Source organism: Pseudorca crassidens, chromosome 11, assembly GCF_039906515.1.
Source record: "Pseudorca crassidens isolate mPseCra1 chromosome 11, mPseCra1.hap1, whole genome shotgun sequence".
NCBI lineage: Eukaryota > Metazoa > Chordata > Mammalia > Artiodactyla > Delphinidae > Pseudorca > Pseudorca crassidens.
The window spans coordinates 34,262,012-34,286,372 of NC_090306.1; the positions used below are offsets into that span (position 1 = coordinate 34,262,012).

Consider the following 24,361-nt stretch of genomic DNA (forward strand, 5'->3'; position numbering starts at 1 on the left):
GTTCCTTATTTAACCTCTGAAACTGAGGAAAGGGCATTATAATTAGCTTGATTTGGGACTATTTTACTTCAAAATTTTACTGTTTTACTTCTCAAACTTAGAGCATTCCGTTTCTGATTACAAGCACTTTATTTCTTCATTTCTGGTAGCTTGTTCCACACCCAAATTACAATCTTTAGATTCTACACTTCTCTCAGTATTCATTCACATCACTGCTTAGACCATGATGCCAATACTGTCTTCGCTGACCTCTAGAATCCATCTTTCATTCCTCCATGCTTGCCTGTCATTCTCACAGTTTCAGTTCCCAACCCTCTGCGGGACCATTAACTTCCTTTAATAACAGCTTTTCAGAAGCTGGGCAAAATTATGAAACCATGCTGCTGAATTCTATTAAAAGTTCATGCTATTTCTTCTCAGTTGGGTTCCTAATTATGCTTATTTTTATCCATTATTGTCTTCTCTACTGAATTTTCTGCTTATTTCAGAGTAGACATTGAATAAACTTTTTGTCAACTGCTGCCTCAATTAATTAAAATATTTCTTACTATCCTCTAGTTATGAACTCTTTCCCTCTCTTTCTGGGTGTGAAGAACTTGCCTCCATCTTTAAGACAATTGAGGACTTTCAATTTGAATACGCTCAATTTTTCTCTACTGGACCTCTACTTTTCTATATTTTATTTCAGATTCTTCTCCTACCTAGAATGGTAACATGTCCCTTTCTAAGGTCTGCCCTTCCTATTAGTGGGCCTACATCTCATTCTCCTTCTGTCTCCTCTGGGGTCATGTTCCATCAGTAGTCAATTCTCTTTATGCTATCTTTAGTTTGTTCCTACTTGAGCCTACCCTTCTGTTTACAACACAAAAAATTACTCCTATTAAAATCTTTCATCCCTCTCATATTACTACTACTAGCTCATCTGAAATTACAAAGAGTTTATACTAGTGAGCTCTATATCCTTACTATGCACTCTTTCCTACACAAGCCCATTTCCCCACCTACTCAGACACTTTCTTGATTCTTATTCAGTCCGTTTTTTTCCGAATCTGCTCACCCCAGAATCGATGACCTCCTAATCCCCAAATGCACTTATCTTGCCTTAATTCTGAGGCTCTTTGATTACCCTGTGGTGGTTGATACTGCTGAAATCCTTCCTTCTCTTTCTCCTTTGCTTTCATATCTATATATCCATCTCAACTCTCTGATACATATGTCTTCATTGCTTTTTAAAATGCCTCTTCCTCCCCTCAGCCTCTAAACATAGGTGTTCTCTAAGGTTCTGGTTTGGAGCTTATACCCTCTCCCTTAATCATCTCATCTAATTTTAGGGACTTTTGATCTCCACATGGATGCTCCCTGCCTTGACCTTTTCCTCAAGCTCCATTTAATAGAATTTATATATCTGCTGAATATCCATATCTAGATTTCCTGCTATGGCTACAATGGAACGCATTGTCTACTCCAGGAGGCAGAGTGAGGCTGTTCTGAGTTCAACTCATGACTCTACCACTTATAAGCTCACTCATTCAAAAATTTATATAATGAACACTTTTTTATGGTCAGACATTAGAGATAGAGCTATGAACAAAATAACCCTTTGCACTTATGGAAATGATGGTTTAGTGGGCACAGGCACAGTTCTGTTTTCTGATCTGTAAAATAGGGGAAAGGACTATTTTCATAGGCTGTTGGCAACATTAAATGTGATTATGCGTACTGAGTGCTTAGCACACTGCCTGGCATGTAGTGTATGCACAATAAATAGTTACTTTAATAGTGCTTCTCACGACGTTTCTCTTAGTTGAAATGGAGTTGAAATCTTGGAGTTATCTTCAATATCTTCTTATCCATCTCTCTTTAAATTCTCTACACTTTTAGGTCCAAGTAAAGAAGGGTGGCCACGACTATGAGCTCTGGGACTGCCATCCTACTTTCAAATCTAGGTTAGGACACCCAGATTTGAAGCTCATATGTATGTGATCTAGGCACTTAACTTTTAAAAGCCTGTATCCTCACCTGTGAAATAAGGATTTTCCTGGCACCTACGTCAAAGAGATATTTTGAGGCATATATGAGTTAATGTATGCAAAGAATTTCAAAAGAAATCATAGTTATATTTCCTAGACGTAATTTCTTGAATCTAACTCTTCCTCTCTATGTGCATTCATACCACCCTAATTCAGACTCTTGAGGGTTTGTTTCACCAACTGTATCTGTCTGTGGCAGACTCTAGAGTAGACACTCTATGACCCATGTTTCCTGATGTTCACACTCTTGGATTATCCTCTCCCCTTAAGTGTGGGGGTGACCTTTGACTTGTTGGTTACAAACCAACAGAATGTGGCAAAAGTGACAGGACACATGTGATTAAAATTACAGTGCTATTTAGCTGAAGTCTCTCACTCCCTTGCTGGCTTTCAAAAAGCAAGCTGCCACGTTACGGAATGCCAGTGTTGGAATGCTCATGGCGAGAACTGAGAGAAGTCTTTAGGAGCTGAGGGTAGCCTTTGTGACAGCTAGCAAGAAACTGAGTCCTTGATACAAAAGTTACTGAATTCTGCTAACAAAAGCTAATCCTTTCCTAGTTGAGCCTCAGATGAAATCACAGCCCCAGTCAACACTTTGATTGTAGCCTTGTGAGACCCTAAGCAGAGGACATACCTAAGCTGTGCCTAGACTCCTGACCCACAGAAACTGATATCATAAATGTTGGTTGTTTTAAGCTGCTAAGTTTGTGGTAACATTGTTATGCAGCAATAGAAAACAAATACAGTTTCTGAATTATTTTTCCTGCTTCTAGCATTGCTTTCTTCAAACTACTACCCCATCAAGTTGAGCTCTTTAGAGCATTGTTCTTGCCACCTCATTGCTCAAAAGCCCTCATCCTCCTTATTCCAAATGCCTATGAAACGGGGCCTGCAAAATTTGGCTGTAGCCTACCTTATCTGGTACTGTTGTATACAATCTCTTTCTCCAACTAAACTAGACTACTTATTTTCTGAACCTACCTTCCAGACCCAGCATCTTCTACTCATGCCATTTCCTCTAACTGAAAGCAAATTCTCACTCCTGATCTCCACTATCAAAATCTACCTCAGCCCTCAAGGCTAGTACAGATGCCACCCATTCACTTGTCTGAAATATTCTCTCCCTCCTCTCAAGCCTTTTCATTTTCCTCATCTGTATTGTTATCACATAGTGCTCTGTATTATGCTCTCTGAATATACTCCCTCTTCTACTGTCCTGAGCTCTCATCCCAGGCAGCATAGCACAAAGGTTAAGGACACAGGGTCTAGAGTCAGGCTGCATGGTTTTGAATCTCAGTTCTGCCACTTATCCACTGTTTAACATTGGGCAAGGTACTTAACCTCTTTGTACCTTGGTTTTCTAATCCGTAAAATGAGAGTCCCTAATAATAGACTTGTTACAAAGATTAATTGCTCAGCACAAAGAAAGCAAGTTATCTAGGTGTTTGCCAAAGAATAGTAATTTTTGTGTCTCCCTTCTAAAAATCTCAACCTCTAGTCCATAATAGTACTCTGTATAGAGAAATATGCTCATTGAATGATGAATGAAGCATACATTTGTTTAATGCTGCATTAAACAGCATTAGAAATCCCCTGATCAATAATCCTCCACCTTCACTTCCCACTAGTCAAATAGTCTTTTGGGTTGTGGACATCTTAAAATGAGAAAATAGGATAGAAAGTGGGAGAGGGGAGGGGAATGATGGGAGAAAGGGATGGAGGGGGAAGAAAGGGAAGAGACAGGCTGCTGTGGAGGGAAATGCTTGCAAATAATCAAATCACTAAAAGTCACTGAAAAATTCTATTTACTATTTACACTGATTATTATCAAAGTTCCTTGCATGATTGCTTGCTGGAACAATGGAAAGCAGGATATTTTCTGGTAGACTCTGTGCTTGCTGTGATGTAGCTTTTAACCATCTGGACACACATATTTATATGCATAAAAGGCTAACTCCTCTTCATCCTCATGCTGATTTTAGGAAATCACTGCAGGCATGGACCTGGCAGAGTTACATACCCAGCAATATGTAGATAGCTATTGACTAAGAATGTGACATCATACATGACCTTCAAAATATAAACGCCAGGAATTCCAACTAAAAAATAAAAAATGTATATTCCAAGTGCTATTGCAAAATACCCTAATGTCTTCCTGGCTCAGTGACTGCTGGTGGAAGAACACAATGCTCTGGGGAAAGAACAAAAATACTCTGACATCAGTGTGTGGGTTGGGATAAGAAAAAGTCATACTAGAGCACATCCTAGAGCAAAACCAGAAAATAATTACAATAATGGCAGCGGTGCAGATAGTGCTGCAGTGGACAAAGCAGAAGAATCATATGCAAGCAGGCAAAATAGGTCTCATTTTGGCAGAGTGAGAGAACTACTTTTTACTAGCAGACTAGACTAACACCTGATATGTAGACCAAAAAAATGATTAGTTCCCTGTTCCAGCCATGGAGCCCACAGTGCTTCCCTTAATAATGCATCTAGAAATTAACAGCCTTCTTTGAAGGTAGAACAATCCTCCCTTGCCTACTCAACACCCACCCCAAAATCAGTTCATACGTAGAGCTATTTCTGCCTATTTTTTGGTGTTACTTTTCCATCAGATCTCTAAAGAGTTTTGAACCAAATAAATAACCAAAGGAACTAAGTGGTGCAATTGCTCTTGCCACAATTAACCATAAGGAACTTATTATTTGCTTCCTAGAGAGGATATGCTTTTTGTTTTGTTCCTTTATTTACTATGATGAAATTATTTAAGTGCTTCAGGTTCATGTATGGGGGATGGGTGAAAATACAACTTGTATTTATAGCACAAAACTTCTAATTTTATCTATCCAATCCTAATCATTGAGAAACCTACAGAACTTTGCCACCTTCCCAAAAGAGTTTATAAAAGACCTGGGGTTTTGGAGAAGGGAAGGGACAGCTTACTACGATTTGTGTGACACATCTACCATTCTTCTACTGGGTTTACTGCACATGCTTTACTCATCAATTCATTACGTAGAAGTGTGAGTGAAGCATGATTTCATCTCCAGTTCCTGATGCAGGACTGTGGTTTCTTTGAACAAGATCATTAAGCTATCACCTCAAAACACAATGGATACTGCTAAGGGTTAAATTTAATAGTTCTTTATCCATAGGAATTTATGATCTGATTACACATTTATAGTCTGATGCTGGTGGTAGAGAGGTACCTAGAAAAAGGATAGAGTATCTCCCCAGGAAAGGACAGCTTCACTTTTGTCTGAGGAGAAATAAAGAAACACAACACCAATCAATCAGAGGACTAGGATGATATAAATTTAGAAATAACCCTAGCCATGAGAAATTTCAAATCAGCAAAGCGACCAGAAAAAGTTACTCTTACAAACCTGAATCATTACTACTCAGACAGTGTAATTTCTGTTCACTAGTATAATTCCTGTATAATAAACTAACATGATTATGTCATAATTATGACATAATTATGTCATAATTATGTCAATTATGACAATAAACTTATGTCAAGCATAAGTTGAACTGCAACATAGCATTTAAACTCTAACGTATCTGTAGTTGAATAATTTTAGGAAAGGATGGCTCCCGAGCTTGCAGTATGCAGACCATGATGAACATCTTGGCCTTGGATAATTTTCTATTGTCAAACCTTTTCCCCTGTTTTCATGTTTTACGTTTTTCCTGCAGAGGACTGTCACATAAAGGCAAGTTGAGAAAAAAATCACCTCTTATCTTTTGTTAATTACTATTATTTTCTGGTAAAAATAAAACCTTTAGAATTATTGAGATGATTAAACATGGACATCGGTAAATTTCAAAAGCACTAGAAGTTTGGAACTAAAAGCCATTTTTATTGAATAATAAAGAATTAATAAAGTTTTATTTATATATAAATCACTGTATATAAACCATTTACCAGTATGTTGGCTAGCTTATACGTCCTAAATATGTGAAAAAGATGGACAGAATATGAGTGGGCAAGCAAATGAAAATAATGATAATACTTAAAGCTGATGAAGATACAGTGGTATTGGTATATCTCTAATTCTGGTAAGAATTTAAGTTAGTATAACTTCCTCTTGGGATGAAATCTGGCAGTTTTATGTAAGAATATTCACACCCAAATATTCCTGGCCCAAAGTTTCGTTCCTAAAATTTATCCTTAGAAAATGATCTATATGGAAAAATATTATATGCTGATATACTTTCACTGTACTTTTATTTATCACAAGCATAACATAGTTAAATAATTAGAAAAATTGCAGATATACTACAATGGAGGGTAGTTAAGTCAATTAAGGTACCATAACTGAATAGAATAAAGAAGCCATTAAAATAATAATTATAAAGTAAGCTGGGCCAAGCCACAAAGGATGGTCTGGGTTTGAAGATTGGTCAAAATGTCTTAGATTTAACTTCAGTTACTTTCATTTTGGTATCAAACTGGCAAACAAACAGTACAATGGATGCACAATTAAGGACCCAAGTAAGAGGACATGGTCCCCTGTTGCCTTTCTGGCCCCTCCCAGACTTGTCTCTGAAGTTCTGTGCTCAGTGTAGAGTAAAGAATCTGCCAAGTCAGAGGAGCCCTGAACTCTGCCTTGGAGAGAGCTCATATTAGCATTCAGGGTTCAACCCCATTTCTGTGTAAGGAAAATTTTCCACTGTATTGCTTAATAAGAAAATACTTCGTTCTTTTTCTTACTGCATCATCACACCTACAGCCAGCCTGGTCGTGGTCTACTTTGTAAAGATTACCTGGGAACATGGAAAATGCCATGAAGTTGGCAGTATAGGGGATATCAAACTCAAAGTATTATCTAGGATATAGGTTATATGGGTAAGAGTAAATGGAAACATGGAAAATTGGGGGGAAAGTAAATCTATTAAGATGATGATTGTTTTCATTTTTGAATTTATAGTTGTGACAGTGTCGCTCTGACAAGGTGGGAAAACCTTTAGTGACTCATAGACAACTAATCCTGGGATTCTTCTTCCATTTTTTTCACTCTAAAATTTTTCCCATAGTAAAGGCAGACATTAAAGTTATTAGCTATTCTTCTGCTTTGACTGGCACTGAAAGGAAGGGAAATCTTGCCTTTGAATTACATACCTTCTCCATCACGCTGTTACCCAAAAGGGTTCAAAAGCTTTGGTTTGCATATTTATATGCCATAGTCATCACTATACTGCTTCCCTTCTCAGGAGTCTCACAGGGCCTGCCTCTATCCACATCTTGGGGGTCTGCCATGTGCAAATGGTAATGTTCTGTCCCACAAACTGCCTGCCTAGCTCTAACTATGTTTGACACCAAGGCTGTCAATAGCCTTGGCATAGGGTGGATGCTTTATACCAGAGAATGTTGAGAAACGATTTATATTCTCTCTCAGTAAGTCAGAATACGAAATGTCTGAAGAGGATAGAGCAATACAGAAGTGGAAAGACTCAGAGAGAGAATAGGCAGAGGTCATAAGAAGGGTCATGTAGCTGATAGCCATGGGGGACGTGCAGAAGAGACAGGCCAAGAGCAGACAGCTACCAGTCTGATGATTAGTATTCTAGATATCCATGAAGCAGGGCTGGGTAGAAGTTGAGACTTTTTTCTTTCTCATTACCCCCCTTACTTTTCTATGCAATTTTACCATAAAACTTCCATTAACTGAGGAAATCAAGTGTGTCTCTGTTCCTCTCAACATGAGAAGTTCTAACAAGATAAAGGCTAAGTTCTATAATAGAGTACTGATCCTGATTCTAAATCTATAAAATTCCACAGGTCCTCAAAAGAGTGTACAGAGTGTATCACAATGGCCATACAGATCCATTCCTGCAACAAGGTTTTTTCAAACATCACAACATGGGCTTCCCTGGTGGCACAGTGGTTGAGAGTCCGCCTGCCGATGCAGGGGACAGGGGTTCGTGCCTGCGCGTCCGGAGCCTGTGCTCTGCAACGGGAGAGGCCACAACAGTGAGAGGCCCACGTACCGCAAAAAAAAAAAAAAAAAAAAAAAATCACATTTCCCCACGTAGTCACTGTGAGAGGTGCTACACTTATTCCAATTATGCTGTATTATATTGCTCACATTTTCTAGAATTCCTTTGGGAATCATATTCAGAATCTGCTTCTTTATCAGTCAAGAAAATCAACCTTATTTTTTTTTTTCTTTTACTTTCTACTTCAGGCTCTCTTCCTTTCCTTTCCTTCCCTCTTTCTTTTATTTCTTGCCATCGTGAGGCAATCATGAAGAATTCTGAAGTACTGGGTGGAAAGAAGAGACTGAACCAATGGAGTGGAGGTAGGGAAACAGTGTAATGGAAATAACAGCAACAAACACAGAGAAAAAGTGCATTTGTGTGTTATGGGCTCTAGAACAGTGAGAAATGGGAGGGATGATACTAAATGGGGTTTGCTGAAAGCACACTTCTCCAGTCATCAGTATATAAGCTGACAGCCACTTGCTGTGATATCTTAAATGATGTTCATTACGTGGCACAATGTATACATTCATCAAATAAATGAATGAAGAAAAGGCTTAATGTGTTCAATAGAGTTATTCTACTGGTTACTACTGATTTAATAATTTAATAACAATTTAATAATCTTTTAATAATTAAAAACAAATTTTCAAATAAAAAATACTAAAGCAAGTAAAATTAGTAATACAATTTATATATTATATATATATATAAAGGGTTAGGATTGGTCCTCGTGATTGTGCTGTGACAAGGATCTCAGAATGGGGAGTTATACCACCCCTCTCAAGTTTCAATCAGAGACTTGAGGTTTTTCCACACTGAAGGGTTCTCCCTCCTACCTGACTTCTTTTACTGCCCCTGTTTTACTTGGGGACCTTTCTCCAGTGAGGACACAGCACCTCTATCTTCCTTCTTCCTTCCCCGGGCTTCACAGGCCAGTACTTAGTACAACACTTTACACATAAGCAACGCTCAATTAATGTTTGTTAAATAAAACAATAAAAATAATTTAATCAGTTCCCATTAAGCTGGTCTTTGATCATCTGACACTAATTTCTTATATTGTAATTTAATTTCAGCAATTAAATTACAATACTATTTTACAATTATATTGTAAGCATTAGAGAAGACAGATATATTTGTCATTAAAATTTTTTAAATTCTAAGAAGGTTATTGCTACTTACTTAAAAGAGTTATTGCCTGTGGTAGTACATGCTTCCATACCATAGGCATTGCAAAATCCATCTGTATCATTTCAAACCATACCAAGACTTTGATCTAATTTTCTTTCCACTGCAAGAATGCTTGCACAGGATCCCTCACTTGTTTTTATTTGCAGGTGCATGGGAACGAATGTAGCTGATATTGCTGTAGGCTATCTTGATACAAACAATGGTGTAATTTGTTCTTGGATTCTTTTCAATCCATGCTACAGCTGCCTTCCATGAAGTGTGAGTTCTATGGCTTCTTTATTAAAATTGTGCTCCCAACAGAAATGTCCTTGAATAACTGTAAATCTTCACTTGATGAAACTGACTAATATTTGTATAAAGTATTACACTATACAATACACCTTAATATACATTAACTCATTTAATTCTCATAATAATCCAAAGCAATAGCACCATTCTTCCCATTTTGCATATGCTACAAGCCTTTTTAAAATACAGTGATTCTTCCCAAGATTACACAACAGAGGTAACAAACATTTGAAATTCAGTGTTCTCTGTTTCCTTCACCTTCAACATAATCATGCCACCAGTTAACGTATATACGAAAACCTCTCTCTCGGGGTACTTTACTTTTTGTGGAGTTTAAATGGAAAAAGAATTGAGATGAAAACTCTACTTGAAATCTCCCCTAAGTCAGTGTTCTTCCTTAATGTCGGGAGTAAAGGCAGTCATTTAAATCTCTATCTAAAATGAGTAGAATAAAATGCGTCCTAAAGAGCATTAGGAATTAAAATAAGCAGCATCATGACAAACCTGGGCCTCTGTGTCTTGTACATTCTCTTTTGACTCAGCATCCATTTTTTCTTCAAAGCACAAAACAATAATTAGAACAAAAAGAATGCTTATATAAGCTGGACACTAAAATATATAACAATCTCAATAACTGGCTAACTCATTTGAGGACAACACTACAAATGTATGACAAGGAAAACAGTCATTCTAATACTATAAGGTGGCAGTATAGCAGTCTTTAAATAATACATATTCTAAAACACAAAGCTACCTAATGACTTTATCTGATACAGTTATAAGGAATTTAAAAAGTTTTCCCAGAAGTTTCTTGGAGGATGATGAAAATACATATGGAATGTCTCAGCAATTACTTTAAAAGAAATAGTGCCATTAGTTGACATAAAAATTTTGTAAATAATGAGATGGAAAGTCAATATAATAAAACCATAAGACAGTTTCACATTATTTTATCTCAAATTACTGCTAAAGTGAAAATGTAATAGCTTAACAAATTAAGCATTATAACTGCAATTGCCTGTTTTCTCACTTCCTGATTTGTAATAGAAACTTCTGAAATACCTTTTATCAGCAATGAAACAGAACTATAAAACAGAAAAGATGCATCTCAATTGTTCTAAGCAAAGGATGGTTTTTCTACCATTTCGGTGAATACAGCTAAACAGGTCCATTGAAATCCACATCCTTCCTTCTGATCTGTTCCTGGCACTGGAGCAAAGCAAACTGTGTCATACTCACCATCACACTCATCCTCCTAAAAACAGCTGTGGCTTCACGCTGGGGGAGGCCCCTGCACCAGCCTTAACTGGCACCTCCTCCACTTCACTACCATCAATCACCCCTGTGCCTCCAACCCCAGCCCAGAGGCAGGTTCACAGTTGGGGCTCATTAAATATTTGTTAAATGAATTACTTTATTTCCAAAGCAATTTTATGTTAAGGATAGAATAGATTAGCAATGTAATGTATCTTTTATTCTTTGTGTGAATTTTCATATATTTTGATAATCTATAGCAAGTATTTAAAGCTACATAAATTTTAACTCCAAGTAATTACTCATTTGATTAATTTATCATTTCAACAAATAAATGTCTGTGTGTTCTACGCATGAGAATAAGCATTAGAATAGATGAAATTAAATATTAAATCATTCTATCATTCAACAATCATTTACTACAAGCTAAGTGCCAACTGAAATTATTAGATACACAGCCAAAAAGAAATTGTCAGGTGAAGTGAGATGGGAGTTTTTATATTTCCCAATACACACACACATACCATAAAAGAAATATTTGTGGAAATCTGTGGTATTTTTCCTTACAGAGAGAGAAAAGGGTACGGTAGCAATGGACAAAAGTGGAGGGTGGGCTTGGGTAGGACTCTGACGTATCTTGAAGGAGGGGACTTAGGCACATTTGCCTGTATTTGTAGGGTTGTTTAGGCGATCATCTCTAATGCCTGGTAATGAGGACTATTCTGGGCAAGTGAATAAGCAATGGACAATCTGAGATTATGGGTGTTGCATGAACATGTGAACTGGGAATTACTCAATGTTTGGGTTCTATCTTGGATCCTAGATAAACTTGTACTCTGTGGGGTTAGGGTAACCATGGTCATGGAATTATGCCTAGAAATAAGGCCAAGGTCTTAGCAGATACAGACAAATTTTAGGGTGAAAAGCATATACTCAAACTTAAGGAAGGCTTGCTATGCTTTTATTACAAAGTAAAAGGTAGTCTTCTGTTGAGAAAACCTTGAATTTACCTTGGGAGAAGTTTTCCCAGAAGGACCCTTGGAGCTAGTAATATGTCTCAAAGTTCCTTCACTTAAGGGAAAGGAGGTCCCAAAGCATCTGAAGTACATTCTCAGCAGATACTGGTATATACAGAGAGAACACAAAATTCAGAGGTGGGTCCTCAGGGATGGTTAGATCAGTCTGGCTGCCCTAAACATAGAAAACCCAGTGTCACAAAATTTAGGAGTTGGGTAAACTTCAGACAAAGAATGTTAAATATGGGCTCAACCCTGGTGAGTGGATCATTTTTGCACTATCTCTACCCTATGTGGAGTGTGGAGTGTGGGAGATAGCTCAAGGGCCTCTCTCTCCTATAACAGGTAAAAGTCTATTCTCCCTGGAAAGTGAGTGTGACTTAAATTTAAGATTGCAGTAAATGGGCTACTTTGAGCTCCTTTTTGTCCCACTTGTCTTTGTTCTTGGTTGGCTTAGTACCTATAACAGCAGGAATATTTTTATGAGTCAAATCATAGCTACAATTAAATTTCCTGTAAATGTGTTTTCTTTTAAAAAAGTTAAAATTAGGGCCCTGTAATGTAGTAAAATAATGTAATCAACCTAGATGTTAAGATAAACCTCTGATCCATAGACCAGGAATGACTCAATCTGGTTAAAAGCTACAGAGGAAATGAAGATGGATTTGGGTATGTGGCCAGTTTTATACAGAGGTTAACAGAACAAACTTTGCAATAGAGCAGACCAGGGTTTGAATTCTAGCTCTACTACTCACTAGCTAGCTTCCACCAATGACATTAAGCAAGTTATTTAACCTACCTGAGGCTTGCTACCTTTCTTTAAAAATGCTTAGCATGTAATGAAATTATTATTATGAAAATAACAGTAATTATTCTTGCTATTAATAAAATGCATGTATTCAGCAGGCCTGGGGTCCAAAGACAAAAAAGAATATTTTTTCCTTCTATAAAGTTCTATACATTACAATACTCCCTTGTGGATATGATGTGCTTCCTAAAGGAGAAGGAAGTAACATCATCTGGATTCCTAGGACATTATTTTTTCCTTCAGCTCATTTTATTTGTTTATGCCAGTCACAAGCTTTGTGTTAATCTTTTAATAAATTGTTATACTTCCTTAGCTTTCTCTTTTGTTCTTATTGAAACAAGTTTTCCCTTCATTCAATCATGAATGAACTTATTGGTATTTCTATACAGTAATGTAAGCATTGTCTTTCAGACCATTATGATAAATTTTAGGATGAAAATGAATAAATAGCAAGGGTAAGAGACAAGAGAAGGTGGCCTCTGAATAAATAGATGAATCATGATGCAAAGTGAATGGAAAGAGTTGAGAGACTTAGCTCATATTTCTTCTTTGTCTAAAAATATAAAAGGGAGAATTCACCAAGTTTATTGATGATAAACTGATATTTGCTAGCCATGAATCGACCAAGAGAGGAGAGGTATTGTTACTCACTAAATGTACAATACAAGTTTACTGGTACCAAGATAATATGTGCTACTGTTATATGTGATAGGGTTCATTCATCATAGAAATTTGACTGATGTATGAGAATATATCCTAAGAACAATTACATAGTAATCAAAATAATATTCTATTACGTACTTGCTGAAGTATATAAAAAAAGTATTCCACTTCTAGGAGACTTATGTATATTCAAATGAACTAATCATAACTTTCTATATGTGCAAAAGAATTAGAAAGCATCTAGAACGTTCCTAAAAATACTCAAGCTTGCCTGTTAGGTCTGTAGTGATATAATGCTGCTTACGTTTTTGATAAGCACAATTAGCAGAATGCTGACCTCTATGAGAAAGTAGCTCAACAATCAAAGCTGCCCTGCAACCTGAATGTCCAAACTTCTATTTGAATTACTCATCTACATGTATCCTTTCATCATTAAATAAATATTTTGGTGTGCTTCCTTAGAGTTCTTTTCCCACACATATTTAAAAATCTAGTTTTTGTGTGTGTGTGTGTGCAAATAAAATTAGGTTCGTGATATAGTTGTTTTATAGCCTGTCTTAATTTATTAAAATTTATCATACATACAAGGAACTTCTTATAAGATATTTATGTATACTCTAAAGAACATTAAAAAGATAATCACTGATATACTCAACAACCAGGTTAAGAACTACATCATTATCACACTTCAGAAGCTGTCTGTGGGCCACTTTCTGATTGTATCCTCTCCCTTGACCCACAGATAATCACTATCATTAATTCTGTGATAATTATGCTGTCTCTCTATTATGATCCTATTTATATACTCATTCCTAAAACATAAGTTGCTTGGTTGTGCCTGATTTTGATTTAATATAATGGGATTATATGCTTTCTCTTATGACTTGCTTCATTCTTTAATATTATGCTTTTGAGATTTGTCCATGGTGATTCCTTTAGCTTATAGCTGATTTTCAGTGCTCTATAGTATATAGTTGTATGAATATACCAGTTTATCCATTCAATTGTTTTTTTTTCCAGTTTTAAAAAGTGGCATATAATGCTGCTATGAACATATTTTTAAACTGTGTCCTGGTGCATGTGTCTAAGGGTTTCTCTATTAAATACAGGGAAGTAGAATTGTGGGATGATAGGTATATACCAAGTCAACTTCATAGATAACACATATTGTGTCCTAAGGAGTTGTACCAGTTTAGATTCTCCCCAGCAGTAGACAAGGGATAGCTCTGCATGGAACCTAAACATTTTTTTTTTTTTAAAACATCCGCTAATCTGATAGATGAAATGGTAATCCATTATAGTTTTAATTTGCATTTCCTTAATTAAGAGCTTAGAAGTGTTATAATTATGTGAATATATTTGTCTGTCTTGTCTACTGGACTGGAGGCACTTTGAAGGAGAAATTTCCTTTTCGTTTATCTTGTATTTTCAGAACCACGTTCAATGTGATATATATATATATATAAAACAAATCTAATACCTGAAACCTCTGCAGGCAATTACTGCTGTCATGTGTTTCTTTGATTCCCATTCATGGTGCCTAGTACCCTTGGATGTTTTGTGATTTGCTCTGTGAACTGCTTGTTTTCCTTGGAATTTTATCTATGGGAATGATTTGAGGATTTTATTGAGGTTGATATTTCCAGATAGGATTTACATTTGCTTCTGCTAGACCTGCAGGAGCTGCTGTAAAACCAGGACCACTTTAGGTTAAGTCCTCAGCTAGAGGTTTTACAGACACAGGGAGCATGAAGCCACACATAAGGACTGACTTCTGGTTTTAAATTCTTGGGGTGGAGTCGTTTCCCCTTCTATCCACCTGAGGGCTGAGAAAGGAAAGTTTCCTTGTTGTACTTTCTGCAAGAGAACATTTTTTTTTTCTTTTATAAGTTTTATCGAAGTATAATTCATATGCCATAAAATTAATCATTTTCCAGTATATACTTCAATGATTTTTAAGTATATTCACAGAGTTGTGCCACGATCATCACTATCTAATTTTGGAACATTTTCATCACCCCCAAAAAACCCCCATCCTCGTTAGCAGTCTCCCCAATCCTTCTTCCTTCAAGCCACTGACAACCATAATTCTACTTTCTGTCTCTAGATTTGCCCATTATGGACATTTCATGGAATCGTATAGTATGTGGCCTTTTATACCTGTCTTCTTTCACTTAATGTTTTCAAGGTTATACATGGAAACTCATATTTCATTTCCTCTCAAATGCAGGGTATAGCCCTTGACATCCTAACTTTACCTCAGTGTGACCAAGTTACTAAGTTTTTTTTTTTTTTTTTTTGCGGTACGCGGACTCTCACTGTTGTGGCCTCTCCCGTTGCTCCGGACGCGCAGGCTCAGCAGCCATGGCTCACGGGCCCAGCCGCTCGGCGGCATGTGGGATCTTCCCGGAGCGGGGCACGAACCCGTGTCCCCTGCATCGGCAGGCGGACTCTCAACCACTGGCGCCACCAGGGAGGCCCCAAGTTACTAAGTTTTAGCCATTGGAATGTGAGCAGAAATAATGTATGTGAATTCTAGGTCATTTTCTTAAAAGAAAGCTGCTTGCTCTCCCTTTCTTTTTCCCCATTCCCATGGGCTGGCGCAAAGTGATGGTGATGGTGAGTTGGCTGAAACTATGTAGAAGGTATTATTCCTCAGAGAGAAAGAGCGTGGAGACCTAGGTCCCTGATCATGTTTTGGTGCACAGTCACAAGGTTTAGTGTCTCTGGAATATTGAAATTGACTGAAATAAACCTTATTTAGATAGATCTTTTGGTTACAACAGTTTAACCTGTATACTAAATAACATAATTAGAATGTAGCATCGTTTATTTTGTCATTTGCTAACTGGATATTATTCCAGTATTTTTAACAATAATAATTCTGCCATGAACATATATGTCCTTAACTTCCTCTCCAATTATTTCCTTATAACACATTTCTAGAAGTAGGGTTGCTAATCATAGGTTGAGGACATAATTAAGTCGATAGGTATTCACAAATTTCCATTTAGAAAGATGATTTGTTTTATCCTTGACAGTGCAGTAGAGTGCTTTTTGATCATTTTTTAAAACTTAAAAAAAAAAAAACAACCTAAAAAGTGCTATTTGATAACGTGCTTAGGGTAAATAATAGTAACTAATGAACAGTGAAAACTATTCATTTTATTATTTGTATAAGTTCTGATGCTAAGAAAATAACACACATCTCTTCAAGGGATGTAAAGTAAGCATGTGATCATCCCTAAGCCCTTCAACTGGGAAACAATGGTAAAAATTGTATTATGTTTGCAATATAATTATCTTTAAGTACATTAAAAAATGCTAACATTTTCAGCGTACACTGAACTTATTTTGGATTTCTGACTTGCATCTCCTGACCTATAATTATAATGTTATTTTCCCATTTCAGCTCAATATTTTCTCATTTATGTTGTGGTTCTGTAGCAGAAAATGTTTTTCTGTTTTCATAAACAATAGTAATATGGAAAAAATATGTAAGTGGTGATTTGACACAAAATGAGGAACTAATCCAATAACCCATCTCCTCTTAGCTAAATATTTCAATCCGTTTCACATACATGAGGACAGTTGCCTAATTTTTGTTGTCTTGTATTGGCAGCTTTTATGCTGTGAGAATGATAAACATAAATCAGATAATTTAATCATAGTCCCAGATACAAGTGTGCTCTAAAATAAAAAAGTTAATGGATACATGTTACATGCCAGTTATGGTAAACACAGACATACATAGATATAGACTGAAAAGCATACATTCTGCCCATATGAATATAAAAGCTATTGTTTTGATTAAAATCTACTTCACACATGATTTTATTTGGAGTTATGGGAAACAGCCTGCAAGATGTCCCCCAGTGATCCCACTTCCTGGTACTCATGCCCTTGTGTAGTTCCCACTGAATACGGTTATCTGTGTAACTAATATTGTGGAATGATAGAGTATGATTCCTGAAGCTAGTTCATGAAAGATATTGTGACTCCTGCCTGACTGTCTCTTGGATCATTTGTTCTGGGAAAGCCAGATGCCATGTCACGGGAACACTCAATCAGCTGGACGGGGAGCTACACATGAAAAGAAACTAAGGCATGACTAACAACAACCAGCATTAACTTGCCAGGCACATAAGTGAATCGCTTTGGAAGTGTATCCTTTAGCTTTAGTTAAGACTTCAGATGAGAGCAGTCTATGAGCAACACTGAGCTAGAATTTCTCAGCTAGGCTATTTCTGGACTGCTGGCCCATAGAAACTATATGGCAATAAATGTTTATTGTTTGATGCCACTAAATTTGGGGTTTATATTACATAGAAATATTACTAATATAGGGGCTTTTGAATATAAAATGATCAATTAACCTGAATAAGAAATTGAAAGGCAAAAGGAGAAATCTTAATAGTAAATTAAAATCTATATTCCCAAGTAACTTTTTTTTTTCAACATCTTTATTGGAGTATAATTGGAGTATAATTACAATGGTGTGTTAGTTTCTGCTTTATAACAAAGTGAATCAGCTATACATATACATACATCCCCATATCTCTTCCCTCTTGCGTCTCCCTCCCTCCCACCCTCCCTATCCCACCCCTCTAGGTGGTCACAAAGCACAGAGCTGAACTCCCTGGGCTATACAGATGCTTCCCACTAGCTATCGATTTTAGATTTGTTAGTGTATATATGTCCATGCCACTCCCTCAGTTTGTCCCAGCTTTCCCTTCCCCCTCCCCATGTCCTCAAGTCCATTCTCTAGTAGGTCTGCGTCTTTATTCCCGTCTTGCCCCTAGGTTCTTCATAACCATTTTTTTTTTGATTCTATATATATGTGTTAGCATATGGTATTGGTTTTTCTCTTTCTGACTTACTTTACTCTGTATGACAGACTCTAGGTCCATCCACCTCACTACAAATAACTCAATTTCGTTTCTTTTTATGGCTGAGTAATACTCCATTGTATATATGTGCCACATCTTTTTTTTTTTTTTTTGCGGTACGCGGGCCTCTCACTGCTGTGGCCTCTCCCGTTGCGGAGCACAGGCTCCAGACGTGCAGGCCCAGCGGCCATGGCCCATGGGCCCAGCTGCTCCATGGCACGCGGGATCCTCCCGGACCGGGGCACGAACCCGCGTCCCCTGCATCGGCAGGCGGACTCCCAACCACTGTGCCACCAGGGAAGCCCGTGTAACACATCTTCTTTATCCCTTCATCTGTTGATGGACACTTAGGTTGCTTCATGTCCTGGCTATTGTAAATAGAGCTGCAATGAACATTGTGGTACATGACTCTTTTTGAATTATGGTTTTCTCAGGGTGTATGCCCAGTAGTGGGATTGCTGGGTCATATGGTAGTTCTATTTGTAGTTTTTTAAGGAACTTCCATACTGTTCTCCATAGTGGCTGTATCAATTTACATTCCCACCAACAGTGCAAGAGGGTTCCCTTTTCTCCACACCCTGTCTAGCATTTATTGTTTGTAGATTTTTTGATGATGGCCATTCTGACTGGTATGAGGTGATATCTCATTGTAGTTTTGATTTGCAATTCTCTAATGATTAGTGATGTTGAGCATTCTTTCATGTGTTTGTTGGCAATCTGTATATCTTCTTCGGAGAAATGTCTATTTAGGTTTTCTGCCCATTTTTGGATTGAGTTGTTTGCTTCTTTGATATTGAGCTGCATGAGCTGCTTGTAAATTTTGGAGATTAATCCTTTGTCAGTTGCTTCATTTGCAAATAGTTTCTCCCATTCTGAGGGTTGTCTTTTGGTCTTCTTTATGGTTTCCTTTGCTGTGCAAAAGCTTTTCATTTTCATTAGGTTCCATTTGTTCATTTCTGTTTTTATTTCCATTTCCCTAGGAGGTGGGTCAAAAAGGATCTTGCTGTGATTTATGTCATAGAGTGTTCTGCCTATGTTTTCCTCTAAGAGTTTTTATAGTGTCTGGCCTTACATTTAGGTTTTTAATCCATTTTGAGTTTATTCCATTGTATGTTCTTGCCTCCTTTATCAACAATTAGGTGACCATATGTGCGTGGGTTTATTTCTGGGCTTTCCATCCTGTTCCATTGATCCATATTTCTATTTTTGTGCCAGTACCATACTGTCTTGATTACTGTATCTTTGTAGTATAGTCTGAAGTCACGGAGCCTGATTCCTCCAGCTCTGTTTTTCTTTCTCAATATTGCTTTGGCTATTGGGGAATATTGTGTTTCCATACAGATTGTGAAACTTTTTGTACTGGTTCTGTGAAAAATGCCAGTGGTAGTTTGATAGGGATTGCATTGAATCTGTAGATTGCCTTGGGTAGTAGAGTCATTTTCACAATGTTGATTCTTCCAATCAAGAACATGGTATATCTCTCCATCTATTTGTATCATCTTTAATTTCTTTCATGAGTGTCTTATAGTTTTCTGCATACAGGTCTTTTATCTCCTAACATAGGTTTATTCCTAGGTATTTTATTCTTTTTGTTGCAATGGTAAATGGGAGTGTTTCCTTAATTTCATTTGCAGATTTTTCATCATTAGTCTATAGGAATGCAGGAGATTTCTGTGCATTAATTTTGTATCCTGCTACTTTACCAAATCCACTGATTAGCTCTAGTAGTTTTCTGGTAGCATCTGTAGGATTCTCTATGTATAGTATCATGTCATCTGCAAACAGTGACAGCTTTACTTCTTCTTTTCCAATTTGGATTCCTTTTATTTCTTTTTCTTCTCTGATTGAGGTGGCTAAAACTTCCAAAACAATGTTGAATAACAGTGGTGAGAGTGGGTAACCTTGTCTTGTTCCTGATGTTAGTGGAAATGGTTTCAGTTTTTCAACATTGAGGACGATGTTGGCTGTGGGTTTGTCATATATGGCCTTTATTATGTTGCGGAAAGTTCCCTCTATGCCCTTTCTCGAGGGTTTTTATCATAAATGAGTGCTGAATTTTGTCGAAAGCTTTTTCTGCATCTATTGAGATGATCATATGGTTTTTCTACTTCAATTTGTTAATATGGTGTATCACACTGATTGATTTGTGTATACTGAAGAATCTTTGCATTCCTGGGATAAATCCCAATTGATCATGGTGTATGATCCTTTTAATGTGCTGTTGGATTCTGTTTGCTAGTATTTTATTGAGGATTTTTGCATCTATGTTCATCAGTGATATTGGCCTGTAGTTTTCTGTTTTGGTGACATCTCTGTCTGGTTTTGGTATCAGGGTGATGGTGGCCTCGTAGAATGAGTTTGGGAGTGTTCCTCCCTCTGCTATACTTTGGAAGAGTTTGAGAAGGATAGGTGTTAGCTCTTCTCTAAATGTTTGATAGAATTCGCCTGTGAAGTTATCTAGTCCTGGGCTTTTGTTTGTTGGAAGAATTTAAATCACAGATTCAAGTTCAGTGCTTGTGATTGGTCTGTTTATATTTTCTATTTCTTCCTGGTTCAGTCTCAGAAAGTTGTGCTTTTCTAAGAATTTGTCCATTTCTTCAAAGTTGTCCAATTTATTGGCATATAGTTGCTTGTAGCAATCTCTCATGATCCTTTGTATTTCTGCAGTGTCAGTTGTTACTTCTCCTTTTTCATTTCTAATTCTATTGATTTGAGTCTTCTCCCTTTTTTTCTTGATGGGTCTGGCTAATGGTTTATCAATTTTGTTTATCTTCTCAAAGAACCAGCTTTTAGTTTTATTGATCTTTGCTATTGTTTCCTTCATTTCTTTTTCATTTATTTGTGATCTGATCTTTATGATTTCTTTCCTTCTGCTAACTTTGGTGTTTTTTTTGTTCTTCTTTCTCTAATTGCTTTAGGTGTAAGGTTAGGTTGTTTATTTGAGATGTTTCTTGTTTCTTGAGGTATGATTGTATTGCTATAAACTTCCCTCTTAGACCTGCTTTTGCTGCATCCCATAGGTTTTGGGTGGTCGTGTTTTCATTGTCATTTGTTTCTAGGTATTTTTTGATTTCCTCATTGATTTCTTCAGTGTTCTCTTGGTTATTTAGTAGCATATGGTTTAGCCCCCATGTGTTTGTATTTTTTTTTTTTTTTTTTTTTTGCAGTACGCAGGCCCCTCACTGCTGTGGCCTCTCCCGTTGCGGAGCCGCGCAGGCTCAGCGGCCATGGCCCACAGGCCCAGACGCTCCATGGGACATGGGATCCTCCTGGACCGGGGCACGAACCCGTGTCCCCTGCATCAGCAGGTGGACTCCCAACCACTGCGCCACCAGGGAAGCCCGTGTTTTAATTTTTTACAGAGTTTTTACTGTAATTGATATCTGGTCTCATGGCGTTGTGGTTGGAAAAGATACTTTATACGATTTCAATTTTCTTAAATTTACCAAGCCTTGATTTGTGACCCAAGATATGATCTATCCTGGAGAATGCTCCATGTACAGTTGAGAAGAAAGTGTATTCTGTTGTTTTTGGATGGAATGTCCAATAAATATCAATTAATTTCATCTTATTTAATGTATCATTTAAAGCTTTTGTTTCGTTTTTGATTTTAATTTTGGATGATCTGTCCATTGGTGAAAGTGAAGTGTTAAAGTCCTCTACTATGATTGTGGTACTGTCGATTTCCCCTTTTATGGCTGTTAGCATTTGCCTTATGTATTGCGGTGCTCCTATGCTGGGTGCAGAAATATTTACAATTGTCATATCTTCTTCTTGGATTGATCCCTTGATCATTATGTAGTGTCCTTCTTTGCCTCTTGTGATAGTCTTTATTTTAAAGTCTATTTTACCTGATATGAGAATTGCTACTTCAGTTTTCTTTTGATTTCCATTTGCATGGAATATCTTTTTCCATCCCCTCACTTTCAGTCTGTATGTGTCCCTAGGTCTGAAGTGGGTCTGTTGTAGACAAAAACAGTCTTGTTTTTGTATCTATTCAGCCAGTCTATGTCTTTTGGTTGGAGCATGTAATCCATTTACAATTAAGGTAATTATCAATATGTATGTTCCTATTACGATTTTCTTAATTGTTTTGGGTTTGTTATTTTAAGTCTTTTCTTCTCTTGTGTTTCCTGGCTAGAGAAGTTCCTTTAGCATTTGTTGTAAAAGTGGTTTGGTGGTGCTGAATTCTCTTAGCTTTTGCTTGTCTGTAAAGGTTTTAATTCCTCTGTCGAATCTAAATGAGATCCTTGCTGGGTAGAGTAATCTTGGTTGTAGGTTTTTCCCTTTCATCACTTTAAATATGTCCTGTCACTCCCTTCTTGCTTGCAGATTTTCTGCTGAAAGATCAGCTGTTAATCTTATGGGGATTCCCTTGTATGTTATTTGTTGTTTTTCCCTTGCTGCATTTAATATTTTTTCTTTGTATTTAACTTTTCATAGTTTGATTATTAGGTGTCTTGGTGTGTTTCTCCTTGGATTTATCCTGTATGGGACTCTCTGTGCTTCCTGGACTTGTTAACTATTTCCTTTCTCATATTAGTGAAGTTTTCAACTATAATCTCTTCAAATATTTTCTCAGTCCATTTTTTTTTCCTCTTCTTCTTCTGGGACCCTTATAATTAGAATGTTGTTGTGTTTAATGTTGTCCCAGAGGTCTCTGAGAGTGTCCTCAATTCTTTTCATTCTTTTTTGTTTATTCTGCTATGCAGTAGTTATTTCTACTATTTTATTTTCCAGGTCACTTATCCATTCTTCTGCCTCAGTTATTCTGCTATTGATTCCTTCTAGAGAATTTTTAACTTCATTTATTGTGTTGTTCATCATTGTTTGCTTGCTCTTTAGTTCTTCTAGGTCCTTGTTAAACATTTCTTGTATATTCTCCATTCTATTTCCAAGATTTTGGATCATCTTTACTATCATTACTCTGAATTCTTTTTCAGGTAGACTGCCTATTTCCTCTTCATTTGTTAGGTCTGGTGGGTTTTTACCTTGCTCCTTCATCTGCTGTGTGTTTCTCTGTCTTATCATTTTGCTTAACTTACTGTGTTTGGGGTCTCCTTTTTGCAGGCTGCATGTTCATAGTTTCCATTGTTTTTCGTGTCTGCCCCCAGTGGGTAAGGTTGGTTCAGTGGGTTGTGTAGGCTTCCTGGTGGATTGGACTAGTGCCTGTGTTCTGGTGGATGAGGCTGGATCTTGTCTTTCTGGTGGGCAGGTCCGCATCTGGTGGTGTGTTTTGGGGTCTCTATGACCTTATTATGATTTTAGGCAGCCTGCTAATAGGTGGGATTGTATTCCTGTCTTGCTAGTTGTTTGGTATAGGGTGTCCAGCACTGTATATCTTGCTGGTCATTGAGTGGAGCTGGGTCTTGGCGTTGAGATGGAGATCTCTGGGAGATTTTCACCGTTTGATATTACGTGGAGCTGGGAGGTCTCTGGTGGACCAATGTCCTGAACTTGGCTCTCCCACCTCAGAGGCACAGGCCTGACACCCAGCCAAAGCACCAAGACCCTGTCATCCACACAGCTCAGAACAAAAGGGAGAAAAAAAGAAAGAAAGAAAGGAAGAAAAAAAAACAGTTATTAAAATAAAAAATAATTACTAAAAATAAAAAAAAATTAAAACGTAATTAAAAAAAAGAAAAAAAGGAAGAAGAGAACAACCAAACCAAGAAATAAATCCACCAATGATAACAAGTGCTAAAAACTACACTAAAAAAAAAAACCCCAAAAAACCACCAAAAAATGGACAGACAGAACCCTAGGACAAATGGTAAAAGTAAAGTTATACAGACAAAATCACACACAGGAGCATACACATACACACTCAGAAAGAGAGAAAAAGGAAAAAAAAAATATTCTTTATCCCAAAGTCCACCACCTCAATTTGGGATGATTTGTTGTGTATTCAGGTATTCCACAGAGGTAGGTTACATCAAGTTGATTGTGGAGATTTAATCTGCTGCTCCTGGGGCTGCTGGGAGAGATTTCCCTTTCTCATCTTTGTTCTCACAGCTCCTGGGGTTCAGCTTTGGATTTGGTCCAGCCTTTGAGTGTAGGTCACCTGAGGGCGTCTGTTCTTTGCTCAGACAGGACGGGGTTAAAGGGGCAGCTGATTAGGCTCACTGAGGCCGGGGGGAGGAAGGGGTACGGAATGTGGGGCGAGCCTCCAGTGGCAGAGGCTGGCGTGATGTTGCACCAGCCTGAGGCACGCTGTGTGTTCTCCCGGGGAAG

General features: G+C 37.3%; 1 protein-coding gene across 2 annotated transcripts in view; it reads right to left on the reverse strand.

Moving 5' to 3' along the window:
• Positions 1 to 24,361, reverse strand: part of SLC2A13 (solute carrier family 2 member 13) — a 426,384-nt gene that overhangs the window by 13,359 nt on the left and 388,664 nt on the right. Inside the window, exon 8 of one of the 2 annotated variants that reach the window (XM_067696181.1) lies at positions 18,210 to 23,654. The exons of the other annotated variant lie outside the window; for it this stretch is intronic. Coding sequence (XP_067552282.1) covers positions 23,477 to 23,654 — 178 coding nt within the window. The 3' untranslated portion in view covers positions 18,210 to 23,476. Of the gene's footprint in view, positions 1 to 18,209; positions 23,655 to 24,361 lie in introns of those variants that run through there. 2 annotated transcript variants of the gene reach the window in all.